This window comes from Perca fluviatilis, chromosome 2, assembly GCF_010015445.1.
Source record: "Perca fluviatilis chromosome 2, GENO_Pfluv_1.0, whole genome shotgun sequence".
NCBI lineage: Eukaryota > Metazoa > Chordata > Actinopteri > Perciformes > Percidae > Perca > Perca fluviatilis.
This window is the reverse complement of record NC_053113.1, coordinates 5,465,578-5,481,813: the sequence shown is the minus strand read 5'-3', so window position 1 is coordinate 5,481,813 and position 16,236 is coordinate 5,465,578. Positions and strand designations below refer to the sequence as shown.

Genomic DNA, 16,236 nt, shown 5'->3' with positions numbered 1-16,236 from the left:
CTGATCTCGTTTCTGAGTTAATTATACCCACAATTGAGCCTCTACATTTTGAATGAGTTTTTGTTAAGGTAATCTTTCATGCAAATAAATGTTTATCTATTGGTAGTATCTATAGGCCACCCTCTTCACCTGTAGAGTCCTTTAATTGCCTGACCGCTACTATTATTCCATTTCCTGTAGAAATGAATTTATAATACTGGGTGATTTTAATATAAATTGGTTAGATAAGTCTTCTAACAAAGAAAAACATAGTCTTAATAGAACAGAATCATAAGGTCAGTTATGTCTGACTGCTTTAGTGATCACTCAATTGTCTACTGCATATGGAAAATCAAACTACCTAAATTGCCACCAAGACTTATCAAAATTAGACAACATAGGAAATTAAATTTAGATGTATTTATTAATGATTTGATTGCTATTAATTGGGACAGATACCAATTAATACTTGATGTACAAGATGCTTGGGACTTTGTGGTTTCATTCATCCTTCAAGATTGGCTTTTACATAATAAATTACTGCTTAACAAAACAAAGTCCTATTATATTATCTTTGGTACCAGACAAAAACTCAAATCAAAACCTGGTTCCTGTGTGATAACCTGTAATGATGGCTCTTCTCTGCATAAAATTGATAAGATTAAATATCTTGGTGTATGGCTTGATACTGAACTCTCATTCAAGTTACATATCAAGCAAGTGTTACGTAAAGTGAACTTTGGAATCAATGTTTTATATCGAGCTCGGAATTGCTTTACGTACAGTGTTTGTATAAAACTTGCCTCTCAACTTATACTTCCAATTATTGACTATATGTATATGTATATCAAAATGCATTTAACTCAGACCTTGTTCCACTCACTCCTTATCTCACTCATCACTGTATAATGTATAATGCACTTAATTGGTCATCTTTAAGTAGTAGAAGACACACGCACTGGCTTCAACTTATATTTAAATGTATTTATTTCAATTATCCTCTTATTTAAAACAGTATTGTGTACCTTATACATCAAACTATGAAGTTTGGCACTCTACTCAACTTTACTTCTCTGTCCCGAGAGTTAAAAAAACAATTGGCAAAAGAGAAGAAGAAGAAGAAGATATGTTTATTTATATTAGGACAATGCACATTAATCAACATTTCTGTAAATGCGCCAGTGTTAGCCAGTTGGCTAATTTTCAACTGTAGTCCTAGAGCTTTTAAGTTTAAGGCTTCAGCAGATTGGAATAATCTATCTCTGGAAATAAGATCAATTTCTTTACTTGGTTTGTTTAAACATGCCCTGTCTGCTCACTTTAAGATAAACTGCCTCTGTTATTAAAGATGCATGCAATCCTTATATCTACTGTCCATACATAATGTTTATATTTGACTGTAGTTAGAAATTCACTACTACTCTACTGTTTACTTCTTTACTTCTTTACTTTTTATTGGCCATTTTGGCCTTTTGGTGGTTGTAATGTATTGATGAACATATGCAGGATGTGTTGTTTGTTTTTTGTTTCGATTTTATACTTCTCTGTTGTTATGTAATTATTGTGTTATATGTTGGGACCCCCTCGAAAACGAGATGATACATCTCAAGGGGTTTTATCCTAATAAAGAAATTTGAAAGAAAAGTTTTGCAGATATTTCATTAATAGTAGGTGCACACATGTATATTGTTGTATCATCTGCATACATGGACACGTGAGCTTTTTTAAAGGTAAGAGGAAGATTGTAAATAAAAAATAATTAAGGGCCGAGCAAACTTCCTTGTGTAATTCCACACTCTAAATGTTTTGTGTCAAAAAGCTTCCATTAAAGAAAACCCTGTGTTCTGTAGGATACATCATTTTCTATCCATGATAAAGCAGATGGAGCAAAACCATAATATCCAATAATAATTTGTGATCAATGACATCAAAGTCAGCACTGAAGTCTAACAGTACTGCTCCCACAATATTCCTCTGATCAATTTCCTTTAACCAATCATCCATCATTTGTGTAAGTGCAGTGCATGTTGAGGGACCTACCCTATAAGCGTGCTGATGCTCGCTTGTCAAACTGTTAACAGAGAATAACCACTGTATCTGGTCAAATATAATTTTTTTCCAATAGTTTGCTAAGAACAGGCAACAAACTAATAGGTCGGCTGTTAGTGCCGGTGAAGCCAGTCCTAGCTTGGGTAAAGGAATAACTTTAGCTTCTTTCCAAATTTGAGGAAAAACATTACTTACAAGGCTTAAATTAAAAATGTGCCATATAGGAGTGGAAATTTGGTCAGCAACCATCCTCAGTAGCTTTCCATCCAAGTTGTCAATACCAGGTGGTTTTTCATTATTGATGGACAACAAAAATTTTTCCAACTGCTCTATATTCACTTTGCACAATTCAGAAATACAGTTTTTGTCTTTCATAGATAGATAGATAGATCTAAGTCTAGTATATTAAGAGTATAGAAATGTACCCTGTGTTTGAGAAAGGCAAAAAATTGTCCTTTGACATTTCTGAAGTATTTTTTACTTTACTAACGTTTACTACGTTAGTAAACTAACTGAGCAGCTTTGTATATATGTAGAGTTTTATATAATAACAGAAAATGTTCTGTATTTTAACTGTAGCTAGACACATAATTTCCGTTTTTTAATTAAGGAGCAAAGTTCACATATATACATATTACAAATCTGGTATCTCCCTCCAGATCGATGTTTGGACTTCATGAAGTACAGCAGCTGCCAGTCAGAGAGTCCCAGATTCTTCTACAACAGAACCAGCTCCAGGTGTGAGCAGCTCTTCGGAGACTGCAGGTCCAACAACAAAACGTTTGGTACTCTGGAGAGCTGTGAGGCTCTCTGCTATGGAAATGGTAACAGAAATGTAGACACACACACACACACACACAGACACACACACAGACACACAGAGACACACACACACACACACACACACACACACACACACACACACACACACACACACACACATATTTAAAACCTGACCTTGATATATGAAATGGTAGAGCATGATCTAGGATTTTCATCGCTGATTTGTTTACAAGTAAAAATTCGCTTTTTGATAAATTAAGTTTGTAGCCAGAAATCTGCCCAAAAGTGCGCAGCAGTGAAAGTATTTCATTGATACCTTTTGAACATTGAACAGTTGGTCTGATATGTAAAGCAACATATCATCCGTATAAAGGGATAGTTTATTTTCCTCTCCCCATCTGGGAATAGCCTGTATTGAGGGTGTAGATTTTAGTGCAAGGGATAATGGTTCTATTGCTAATGTAAATAAAAGTGGACTAAGTGGGCAACCTTGTCTAGTACCTCTAGATAAGGGAAAACTTTGTGAGCGCAGCTAGTTTGTGACCACCGATGCTTGTGGGGAGAAATAAAGAAGTCGGATCCACTGGCTAAATGTTTTACCAAAACCAAATAGTTTCAAAGCAAAGAAAAGATAATCCCATTCCACGCGGTCAAATGCTTTTTCCGTGTCTTGTGAAACCACAATTTCTGGTACAACATTAGGTGAAGGGCTGTAAAGTACATTTAAAAGACGTTGAACATTACAAAATAAATACCGTCCTCTTTCTTGTGTTTTTATCCAACTCCAGGTAGACCACTCTCTGAGGATCCAGGTACAGTACCAACACACCTGTGACAGTGATACCGTGAGAAGTCAAACATCCTGATCTTCATCTTTCTCTCCTCTTCTTCAGGCAAGAACAAAATTCTATCCGGGATCATCGTGCTGATGGTGGTCTTTTTGGTTATTGTCGCCATTGTCGTCCTCCTCGTGCAATACTGCAGACATGCATCTTCCAACGGGTAAAAGTCCTCACGTTTTAGATACAAGAAATTATCCAAACGTGTAAAGTAACTAGTAACTAAAGCTGTCAGATGAATGTAACGGAGTAGAAGTAGAAAGTGGAATGAAAGGATAAGACTCAAGTAAAGTACAAATACCTCAACATTTGGACTGAAGTACAAGTACTGGAGTATATGTACTATTTTAGTTAGCTTAAAGTTATCTCCTGCATGGTGGATTTAGAGAATCGTAGCGCTGTGTGTGTGTCTGTGTGTGTGTCTGTCTTTTTCTGTGTGTGTGTGTGTCTGCGTCTGTGTCTGTTTCTGTGTGTGTGTGTGTCTTTCTGTCTGTGTCTGTCTGTGTGTGTGTGTGTGTGAGTGTCTGTGTGTGTGTATGTCTGTGTCTTTGTGTCTCTCTGTGTGTGTGTGTGTGTGTGTGTGTGTCTGTTTGTGTCTCTGTGTCTGTGTCTGTTTCTGTGTGTGTGTGTGTCTTTCTGTCTGTGTCTGTTTCTGTGTGTGTGTGTGTCTTTCTGTCTGTGTCTGTTTCTGTGTGTGTGTGTGTCTTTCTGTCTGTGTCTGTCTGTGTGTGTGAGTGTCTGTCTGTGTGTGTGAGTGTGTGTCTGTCTGTGTCTGTGTGTCTCTGTGTGTGTGTGTGTGTGTGTGTCTCTGTGTGTGTGTGTGTGTGTGTCTCTGTGTGTGTGTGTGTGTCTGTGTGTGTCTCTGTGTGTGTGTGCAAGATATTTCTCTCTGAAATGTAGCAGAGTAGAAGTGAAAAGAAAAGACTCAAGTAAAGTACAAATACCTCAACATTTAAACTTAAGTACAGTACTTGAGTAAATGTACTTAGTTACATTCCTACCCTGGTAAAGACATGTTGAGGGGATGTTGTGCAGAGTGTAAAGCTCCTCGAAGAACATTTGGGATTTGTGTTTTTTGGGCTGTATAAAATAAATTGACTTGAAAGTTGCAGTAAATTAATCTGCATAATGTTGTCTTTTGTTTGTTTGTCTCCAGATTCCGCCTGGTGGTTTCTGATCCGTGAGCGGTTGAAGTCGGCGTCCGTGGAGGGAGACGCCATCGCATATGTTTGTTTCTGAATCAATTAAATGATATTCTGTATTTTGGGTAAAGATCAGGAAAATTCATTTTGAAGCACAATGTGTGGAATCATCCACACATCGCCGCCTTTATTTTGATAGGAAAGCTTAGGTGAGAGAGAGAGAGAGAGGGGGGGGGGAAGACATGCAGGATATTGTCACAGGTCGGATTCGAACCCTGGACCTCTGTGTCGAGGCATAAACCTCTCAGTATATGCTTTGATATGCTTCTTCTTTTTTTTAAAAAAAAAATTTTTTTTTTAATCCCTCCTTTTTTTTTTTTTATTAAAAATATATTTTTTCCCCCTTTTTTTTATTAAAAAAATGGACTTTTATTGTGAAGTGCTCTAGATGCTTTGATTTAAACTAAAGGACTTTTATTGTGAAGTGCTCCAGATGCTTTGATTTAAACTAAAGGACTTTTATTGTGAAGTGCTCTAGATGCTTTGATTTAAACTAAAGGACTTTTATTGTGAAGGGCTCCTGATGCTTTGATTTACAGGATTTTCCAACTGCTTACAAACAAAATCTTTTCATGTGACACGATTTTTGAAACCTCTCACTCAAAGTGCAAAACTACACACCAAGTCTCCAAAACCATACCAGCTATTTCTCAGCCTTTCACTCAGTTTTCAATTGCATAAAACACTCCAACATTAAAACAATAAAACATTACACACAATTCTCTACCTAAAATACAAAATTCTAACAGAAAGTGACTTACTTGCCTTTTCTAAACACAACCAATCAAAATGCTGCACTTATTTACCAGGGCACACACACACACACACACTCCTCACATGTGCAAACACATTAGGCTCGTTGGAGATGAGCCAGATCTGCGCAGAATCGATCACCGGCGATCGGCGCCCAATGCATGCCGGTTAGATTTATGTCGGACTTGATCCGACTTGCTCTGATGTCATTCACACGTGGGCAACGATAACCTCACGAGACCAGTTTTTAGAGCCAGGCGCCGCAGTTGCTCTCCACCGACTGCAAGACCCAGGTGGACCCAGGGGCATGCTGGGAAACGCCGGCCTCTCAGCTGATCTAACAACTGATTGGTTCAGAATCGACTCAACATGATGACGTTTTATATAAACTTTTTATTGATTTTGAATCGGAGGGATTTTAGCTGTGATTTGTCTGATTTAAAGGCTTATTCTGTACAGAACACATGTTGTGAGGCTGATAGTTACGTTTAGAAGTCAGAGAGACTAAATCTGTTCAGATTACAGATCATCTACAGTCTGTTGGTGATTAAAATCAGCAACAGATCACATGTAGAGCATTCTGACAGCTACTCAGTCATAATAAAAACAACTGGAGACTGTGTAGGAGCTGATATATGGGTCTGATAACATTTTATTAAATCAGAATCGGACCACAGTGTTTCTGTGATTTCCTGTTCATCCTGAAGGCTGCTGGAAACAGCTGGAAAAATGTCCGACTTGAGAGCGGACTTTTGTCACCACCCCCCGACTGCTGCCGCCTGCTCTCGTCCACTCTACAGGCGAGGAGCAGTCATTTCGAGCCTATTATGCTTAACTGAACACTAACCAATCACTGCTTTAGTATAGGCCTATACAGAGGTCAAAGGTCAGATTACCTGTTTGGAACAATGGATGCCAACAATAGACAGAGAGCAAGGGGAGTAGGAGGGAGAGACAGGGGACAACAACGAGGAGGAGGAGGAGGAGGAGGAGGAGGAGGAGGTGGAGGGAGGAGGAGGAGGAGGGAGGACATTACATTGTTGTTTACAGTGCACTTTTCAACCCCTCTCAGCAGATTACTGTCACTCGAGAACATTGTAAATGTAGATATAAGCATATGAAAGACAAAAGAGCTTTAGATTTAGAACAACAGTGTGTAAATGGTATATCCAAAAAGTTACTATTATGAAAAAAGTGTTTGCCATTTGATGCAAATGCTTCATTTTGAGATTTGTTTATGGCATTTTGAATGCATTGTTTCATTAGAAGGAGATGTGAGGCATTTAGCATTTTTGTGTGTGAAGATTTGGGAAAACTGTAAACTACAGGACTTTTATTGTGAAGGGCTCCTGATTCTTTGCTTTAAACTACAGGACTTTTATTGTGAAGGGTTCCTGGTTTGATTTAAACTAGAGGACTTTTATTGTGAAGGGCTCCTGATTCTGTGATTTATACTACAGGACTTTTATTGTGAAGGGTTCCTGATTCTTTGATTTAAACTAGAGGACGTTTATTGTGAAGGGCTCCTGATTCTTTGATTTACAGTTTTTTTCGATTGCTAAACGACAGCGGGCACAACTGGAGTCACATGTGCAAAACTCAAACTACAGTCTGCACTACCTACAGTCACCTGAGCTAAACAGTTCACATCACCTGCAGAACTCATTCACAGCAACACAACTCTTAACACACGTCTCAAAACAGGCTCAGTGCAGCCAAACACTACGCACAATCCTCACTGAGATAACACACACACACACACACACACACACACACACACACACACACACACACACACACACACACACACTGTCACTCAGAACACACTGAGGGTAAAAACACTAGCGTCAAACACCAATACAGAAATTACAAACTTTTTCATCTTTACAGTTTGAACAACTTGAGTGACTTTACACTACTTTCTTTAAGGAAAAGATATAGATTGTATAATACACCAATTTTACGTAAGGTAAACAAGAAGGAATGAAAATCAGCAGTTTGCTTCAATATAGTATTTTATCTCTAGTAATTTATGGAATTACTGGGAAAAAAAACAGTACCAACGAATAGTGTGACTAATCCTGCCTTTCTCCAACATCATGTGGCAAGTTCTCTTTGTCACATTGGATGTCTTCATCATCTCTAAATACTAATGAATGTGGTGTTTCTATTGCTTTCACCTCCATTACTTTCTGAAAAACAGTAAGAACGCAGTTTTATATTGTAAAGATATTGTGTTTTTCACTTTTTTTTATAGCTGTGTACATAACCTCAGAAATCTTACCTGGACATATTGGTCTCTTTGCTCTCTTACCTGTTTCTCTGAAACGGTACAGTGTATAATTGTTTCATTCTTATTTGGTGTTTGTATATAAAAAAAAGTCTTTCTGATCTTTCACTATATAAATACCATATATGTTCACTAACTAGTCTAAAACAAGACACCTGCTTAGGCTTTCAGCTAAAATTGCAATCAGCAGTGTTTGATAGGCACCAGACTGAAATCTATTCTGTTTTGAATGTGTGGTTAACAGTGTTGACAGCAGTGTGTTAGCATCTGAACAAAGTGCTGTAGATCTACAGTGTTGTGCACGTTGTGGTTAAAGTCATGGGATAAGTGTGTAGAGTTTTGAAAACTGTGTTCAAGCAATGAAAAACAAACTAGAGTTTGGTCCACATGAACTGCTGCTGTGCAGACTGTAGTTAGAGTTTTGCACATGTGACTCCAGTTGGGCCCACTGTCGTTTAGCAATCGTAAAAAACTGTAAACTAGAGGACTTTTATTGTGAAGGGCTCCTGATTCTTAGATTTAAACTACAGGACTTTTATTGTGAAGGGCTCCTGATTCTTTGATTTAAACTACAGGACTTTTATTGTGAAGGGCTCCTGATTATTTGATTAAGATCTCGTTGTTCTGTTGATGTCATCGGCTCAGAGGACAAACGTTGTGTCACCTGAGGAGTTTCCTGTTGTCGAGTTGTAAATAAATGTTTCCTTCTCTGGTAATTTACGTTTTTGCGTGGGTACCCCCCCCCCCCCCCAAAAACAGCCACAAAGGTGGTTTGTTCCAGCATCATTCTATTATTATATATATATATATATATTTAGGTTTCTAGTGGTCGACTGTGTGTGTGTCTGTGTGTGCGTGCGTGTGTGTATGTATGTGTCTACGTGTGTGTATGTGTCTGTATGTGTGTATATTTGTGTGTGTGTGTGTGTGTGTTTGTGTGTGACTGTGTGTATGTGTGTGTCTGTCTGTGTGTCTCTGAGAGTGCGTGTGTGTGTTTTTCTGAGTGTGTTTGTGTGTGTTTATGTGTGTGTGTGTGTGTTTGTGTGTGTTTATGTGTGTGTGTGTGTGTGTGTTTTTGTGTGTGTGTCTGTGTGTGTGTGTGTGTGTGTGTTTGTGTGTGTTTGTGTGTGTGTGTGTGTGTGTGTGTGTGTGTGTGTGTGTGTGTGTGTGTGTGTGTGTGTGTGTGTTTCTGTGTGTCACCACTGTTAAAGTCATGTGATTGGTTGATATTCCGGTTGGGTGACCTTTACAGGAACAAGGAAGAGTTTAATTAGAGATTATTAATAAAGAAAAGAACAACTCCCTCTGTGGTACGACAACAATATTGTGATCTCAGTACACACACACACACAACACACACACACACACACACACACACACACACACACACACGCACAGACACACACACGCACACACACACACACACCCGGGAGTTATTCTCACTGTCCTGAGACAACACGCAGCAGTCAAAGCGTTTGAACATGTCCTTCCTGCTGATCGTGGCGTTGGCGTTGGCGCTGGGCTTCCTCCGGACCGGTCTGGCTCAGGACGGTAAGATGGCGTTACGTTCCTCTGGCCTTCTATCAGTTGTTTTTGCTGTGAAGTCATCGTTACACCGCCTTGATTAGAGGTAAAGGGTTAATGTTGCTCACCTAGATTCACCCAGACGTTAACTTAAAGATCCTCACAGATTGGCTTTACAGTAGATCACATCTACTTTTAATTTTTTAAATCTGTACTTTTACTTAAGTGTGTTTATGTGTCTCTGTGTTCTCTTTGTGTTACTGTTTTTACAGTATTGTCATTTTCTCAGACTCAGTCTTCTGAAAAACTCTAAAGTAGAATTTCTGCAGTAATCAAACAAGAGTTTTTACAAAAAAAAAAACATTCTTACAGAAATAAAGAAAAATAGAATCAGAAATCCTCAAATTTAGCAACAAAACAAAAGTAAAAAAAAAAAAAAAAAGACTGGATACTGTAAATTGCTATTGTGTGTGTGTGTGTGTGTGTGTGTGTGTGTGTGTGTGTGTGTGTGTGTGTGCATGTGCGTGCGTGTTTGTGCGTGCTTGTGTGTCGGGGTGGGGGGGAATTGGATGCACTTTGTGCAAAACAAAGTCTGATTGATTTGTAATGCTGAAATAGTCATCAGATAGTTGCATGCAGTATGGACACCACTGTAAAGCTACTCAAGATGGGCTTCTCTCATTGGTCAATCCGTGGTTGATCACATGATGAATAAGTGTGGCCCTGATCTCATCAGAGATGGCTCTCCTTCCTCTTCTTCCCCCCTCCTCCTCCTACTCTCCCTCCTCCTCCTCCTCTTCGTCCTGTCTCTCCCTCCTCCTCCCCTTGCTCTCTGTCTATTGTTGGCATCCATTGTTCAAAACAGGTAATCTGACCTTTGACCTCTGTATAGGCCTATACTAAAGCAGCGATTGGTTAGTGTTCAGTTAGTTATGACATAATGTGTTTGCACATGTGAAGAGTGTGTGTGTGTCCTGGTAAATAAGTGCAGCATTTTGATTGGTTGTGTTTAGAAAAGGAAAGCAAGTCACTTCCTGTTAGATTTTTGTGTTTTAGGTAGAGAATTGTGTGTAATGTTTTGAAAACAGTGTTTTATGTAATTGAAAACTGAATGAAAGGCTGAGAAATAGCTGGTAGGGTTTTGGAGATTTGCTGGGTAGTTTTGCACTTTGAGTGAGAGGTTTCAAAAATTGTGTGACATGAAAAGATTTTGTGTGTAAGCAGTTGGAAAAAACTGTAAACAGTATTTTCCCAATGATAACAGGAGATGTTGTTTTTGAACAAAGTGTCTAATGTAAGAAAACGTGTGTAGTGTTTCGCAGTAAGTGTGTTAAAGAATTGCAAACAAAGTGCAAAGTTGACAATGTGTTTAAGGTATAGTTACTCTGTGTTTAAGGTATAGTTACTCTGTGTTTAAGGTATAGTTACACTGTGTTTAAGGTATAGTTACACTGTGTTTAAGGTATAGTTACTCTGTGTTTAAGGTATAGTTACACTGTGTTTAAGGTATAGTTACTCTGTGTTTAAGGTATAGTTACACTGTGTTTAAGGTATAGTTACACTGTGTTTAAGGTATAGTTACACTGTGTTTAAGGTATAGTTACACTGTGTTTAAGGTAAGGTATAGTTACACTGTGTTTAAGGTATAGTTACACTGTGTTTAAGGTATAGTTACACTGTGTTTAAGGTATAGTTACACTATGTTTAAGGTATAGTTACACTGTGTTTAAGGTATGGTTACACTGTGTTTAAGGTATGGTTACACTGTGTTTAAGGTATAGTTACACTGTGTTTAAGGTATAGTTACACTGTGTTTAAGGTATAGTTACACTGTGTTATAGTTACACTGTGTTTAAGGTATAGTTACACTGTGTTTAAGGTATAGTTACTATGTGTTTAAGGTATAGTTACACTGTGTTTAAGGTATAGTTACACTGTGTTTAAGGTATGGTTACACTGTGTTTAAGGTATGGTTACACTGTGTTTAAGGTATAGTTACACTGTGTTTAAGGTACAGTTACACTGTGTTTAAGGTACGGTTACACTGTGTTTAAGGTACGGTTACAATGTGTTTAAGGTATAGTTACACTGTGTTTAAGGTATAGTTACACTGTGTTTAAGGTATGGTTACACTGTGTTTAAGGTATAGTTACTCTGTGTTTAAGGTATAGTTACTCTGTGTTTAAGGTATAGTTACACTGTGTTTAAGGTATAGTTACACTGTGTTTAAAGTATGGTTACACTGTGTTTAAGGTATGGTTACACTGTGTTTAAGGTATAGTTACACTGTGTTTAAGGTATAGTTACTCTGTGTTTAAGGTATAGTTACACTGTGTTTAAGGTATAGTTACACTGTGTTTAATGTATAGTTACACTGTGTTTAAGGTATGGTTACTCTGTGTTTAAGGTATAGTTACACTGTGTTTAAGGTATGGTTACACTGTGTTTAAGGTATAGTTACACTGTGTTTAAGGTATGGTTACACTGTGTTTAAGGTATAGTTACTCTGTGTTTAAGGTACGGTTACACTGTGTTTAAGGTATAGTTACTCTGTGTTTAAGGTATGGTTACACTGTGTTTAAGGTACGGTTACACTGTGTTTAAGGTACGGTTACACTGTGTTTAAGGTATGGTTACACTGTGTTTAAGGTATAGTTACACTGTGTTTAAGGTATAGTTACACTGTGTTTAAGGTATAGTTACACTGTGTAAGGTATAGTTACACTGTGTTTAAGGTATAGTTACACTGTGTTTAAGGTATAGTTACACTGTGTTTAAGGTATAGTTACACTGTGTTTAAGGTATAGTTACACTGTGTTTAAGGTATGGTTACTCTGTGTTTAAGGTATAGTTACTCTGTGTTTAAGGTATAGTTACACTGTGTTTAAGATATGGTTACACTGTGTTTAAGGTATAGTTACACTGTGTTTAAGGTATAGTTACACTGTGTTTAAGGTATAGTTACACTGTGTTTAGGTATAGTTACACTGTGTTTAAGGTATGGTTACACTGTGTTTAAGGTATAGTTACACTGTGTTTAAGGTATAGTTACACTGTGTTTAAGGTATGGTTACACTGTGTTTAAGGTATGGTTACACTGTGTTTAAGGTATAGTTACACTGTGTTTAAGGTATAGTTACACTGTGTTTACGGTATAGTTACACTGTGTTTAAGGTATGGTTACTATGTGTTTACGGTATAGTTACACTGTGTTTAAGGTATGGTTACTATGTGTTTAAGGTATGCTACAAGAAGTTTAGGTATGGAGGCTTTGGTCTAAGCATTTGTTTTTAGTGTGCAAGCAATGGGCAAAAAGTGTAATGTTAAATCCTGTCGCAGCCAAACAAGAAGTCTAATGTGTGCCGTCCCTCCAGAACGGTGTGTGGACTTGATGAAGGACAGCAGCTGCCAGTCAGACGGTCCCAGGTTCTTCTACAACAGCACCAGCTCCAGGTGTCAGAGGCTCGCCGGGGGCTGTGGGTCCAACAGGAACACATTTAAGACTCTGGAGAGCTGTGCAACTCTCTGCCATACGGGTAAGAAACGTACATAATATATAATAATACAAATAAAAAAACACTGTGTATATATACATATTATTAAGTCTTTTAATTACAAACTGTACACTGTCAGCTTTCTGTGTGTGTTTTGTGTGTGTCTGTGTGTGTGTATGTGTGTGTGTGTGTGTGTGCATGTATCCATGCATGCGTGTGTGTCTGTGTGTGTGTGTGTGTGTGTATGTGTGACATTTTCTACATCTGTCCACTGGAAGGGGACTTTGCCTCTCTATGAAACATGACTATATTTCCTCCATCTTTGTCCCCCAGTGGTTTGTTACCGGCCCGTGGAATACGGGGCTTACCCCCCCATTCGCTTCAGCCACCACACCGACAACATAGGCAAGCCTAAAGACACCACCGTCAACTTCTACTTCTACAACGTGTCCAGTGGGAGCTGTGAGGGATTTCACTTCAGAGGCAGTGCGTCCAACGGGAACATCTTTTGGACCGTGAAGGAGTGTGAAAGTCTCTGTGGTGATGTCAAAGGTAACACAGTAAAAACACTGTACACTGTACAGATACACACACACACACAGAGACACACACACAGACACACACATGTACACACAGACACACAGGCATGCACACACACACACACACACGCACGCACACACACAGGCAAGCACACACAGGCAAGCACACACACACACACACACATACACACACAGTAACACAGTGTATAGATAGATAGATACATGAGACACAAGAAATAAAGAAGATAAAAATGCCAGAACAACTACTGAAAAAAATATACTTAGAGGGAGGAAAAATAATGTGCATGTATATACAAGTGTAGAATAAAATGTCTCTGAGTTAAAGTATTAGCAGTATAAAACTGCCCCCTGTGTCTTTTACGTGGTCTCTCCCTCCAGAACGGTGTGTGGACTTGATGATGGACAGCAGCTGCCAGTCAGACGGTCCCAGGTTCTTCTACAACAGCACCAGGTCCAGGTGTCAGAGGCTCGTCGGGGGCTGTGGGTCCAACAGGAACACCTTTAAGACCCTGGAGAGCTGTCAGGATCTCTGCTATGGAAATGGTAGGAGAACTGTAGACACACACACACACACACACACACACACACACACACACACACACACACACACAGACACACACACAGAGACACACACACACACACAGAGAGACACACACACACACAGAGACACACACAGAGACACACACACACACACACACACACACACATACAGACAGACAGACAGACAGAAAAACATCCAGTCAAACATAAGTTTTTCCTTCCATGTTTATTTTATATATAATTCACAAATAAATGTTTCTTGTATTTTCATCCAGCTACTACAAGCAGCCCACTGACTGAGGATCCAGGTACAGTAACAACACATCTGTGTGTTCTCGTGTGATCTTGTGTGTTCTCGTGTGATCTTGTGTGTTCTCGTGTGATCTCATAAAATCTATCTAATTCAAAAGTTGCAAAAAATATATAAAGTTAAAAAGTATGCAACGTGTTGGTACTAATCTTTATATATTTTTATACATCATCTAAATATGACGCTAAAGGAGACTTTTTGCGTAAATAACAATCGCCAAAAGCACCTGACCAAGCATCCATATTTTATGCAACGGGAATGAGAATGTGTTACAACTTTTGACCTGCTAGTGTGTGTGAGTGTGTGTGTGTGAGAGAGAGTGTGTGTGCCTGTGAGTCTGTGTATGTGTGTGTGTGTGTGTGTGTCCATATCTTACCCGATGTGAGTGAGAATGTGTTGTAACTTTTGACCTGCTGGTCCCCCTCTGACTCATTCATTCACAAATCAATGTTTCTTGTGTTTTTACCCAACTCCAGGCAGACCACTCTCTGAGGATCCAGGTACAGTACCAACACACCTGTCAGAGTGATATTGTGAGAAATCAAACCTACTGATCTTCATCTTTCTCTCCTCTTCTTCAGGCAACTCAGACTTTAATATTCTGTTCGGGATCATCGTGCTGATGGTGGTCTTTATGGTTATTGTCACCTTTGTCGCCATTGTCGTCCTCGTCGTGCAATACTGCAGACGTGCATCTTCCAACGGGTAAAAATCCTCACGTTTTAGAAACAGGATACGATCCAAACAGAGTAGTATTTAGAGAGACATCAGTAGAGAGTAGTATGTAGAGAGACAACAGTAGAATGTATGTAAAAAACAGTAGAAGTAGAGAAAACAGTAGAATAGAGAGTAGAATGGAAGAAAGGAAGAGAGTAGTATGTAGAGACACTAGTAAGAGTAGTATGTAGAGAGACAACAGTAGAGAGTAGTATGTAGAGAGACACTAGAGAGTAGTATGTAAGAAAAGTAGGTATGTAGAAAAACAGTAAGAGTAGTATGTAGAGAACATCAGTAAGAGTAGTATGTAGAGAGACAACAAGAGAGTAGTATGTAAGAGACATACAGTAAAAGTATGTAGAGAGAGATCAGTAGAAGTTAGAACAGTATGTAGTATGATGCCGTAAATTAATCTGCATAATGTTATCTTGTGTTTGTTTGTCTCCAGATACCGGCTGTTGGGTTCTGGTCCGTGAGCGGTCCTAGTCGGCGTCCGTGGAGGGAGAAGCCATCGCATGTGTTTATTTCTGAATCAATTAAATTATATTCTGTATTTTGGATAAAGATCGGGAAAATTCCTCATTCTCTGTTGGTTTTTGATGTATGTTTGTTGGGTTAGGGTGAAGCCGGAGACTTCAGAAGACAAATCATATTCTCACTTTACTGAATTATTCTCCGTGTTTATACGTAGTCGTGGATTTCTGTTTCTGGGTTTTCAAAACAAATGCAAAGCAAACTTTTCACGTGGCGATATTACGTACAAAGTCGATGCAAAGACAGTTTTTTTTCCAGCATTTTGGAAGCTTTTTTTTTTTTTTTTTACATTTTTGAGACTTTTTTGAGTTCTTTGTCGATTTTTTTAAAATGCTATAAAAATCTAATAAAATGCTCAAATTCAATGAAAGTAGTGGACTGATCATTTATTTGACTTGTGATAAGCGTTGTATGGAACCATCATTGGTTATTTTCTTTGACAATTTGGTTGAAAGAAACAAAAATTTCTAATTTCAGAACCTTGACGTCATTTTTCAAAACTCTAGATTCAAAACTCAAAACATTCATCACTTGTAACACAGGCTGTCCAATGTTCAAAAAATTGCATTGTGCATTCATATCTTTAAAGTAATCTTGCACAATCAGTGGTTCAAAAAACTAATTGATTGTGAAATACCATTGAAACGTTACTTTAGATCACC

At 38.4% G+C, this 16,236-nt stretch overlaps 2 protein-coding genes across 2 annotated transcripts in view; both read left to right on the top strand.

Annotated features, from left to right (window-relative positions):
- Positions 1 to 4,834, top strand: part of LOC120544977 (tissue factor pathway inhibitor-like) — a 7,169-nt gene extending 2,335 nt beyond the window's left edge. Inside the window, exons 3-6 of the mRNA XM_039778893.1 lie at positions 2,688 to 2,852; positions 3,600 to 3,623; positions 3,705 to 3,813; positions 4,807 to 4,834. Of these exons, the coding sequence (XP_039634827.1) occupies positions 2,688 to 2,852; positions 3,600 to 3,623; positions 3,705 to 3,813; positions 4,807 to 4,834 (326 nt within the window). The remainder of the gene's footprint in view (positions 1 to 2,687; positions 2,853 to 3,599; positions 3,624 to 3,704; positions 3,814 to 4,806) is intronic.
- Positions 4,835 to 9,226: 4,392 nt separating this feature from the next.
- On the top strand, positions 9,227 to 15,864 carry LOC120548458 (carboxypeptidase inhibitor SmCI-like). The gene is made up of 8 exons (XM_039784725.1): positions 9,227 to 9,446; positions 12,794 to 12,955; positions 13,247 to 13,465; positions 13,852 to 14,016; positions 14,289 to 14,321; positions 14,800 to 14,823; positions 14,905 to 15,028; positions 15,489 to 15,864. Exons 1-8 carry the CDS (start codon positions 9,377 to 9,379, stop codon positions 15,514 to 15,516), a joined length of 825 nt encoding a protein of 274 aa, XP_039640659.1. The 5' UTR covers positions 9,227 to 9,376; the 3' UTR covers positions 15,517 to 15,864.
- Positions 15,865 to 16,236: the final 372 nt, after the last annotated feature.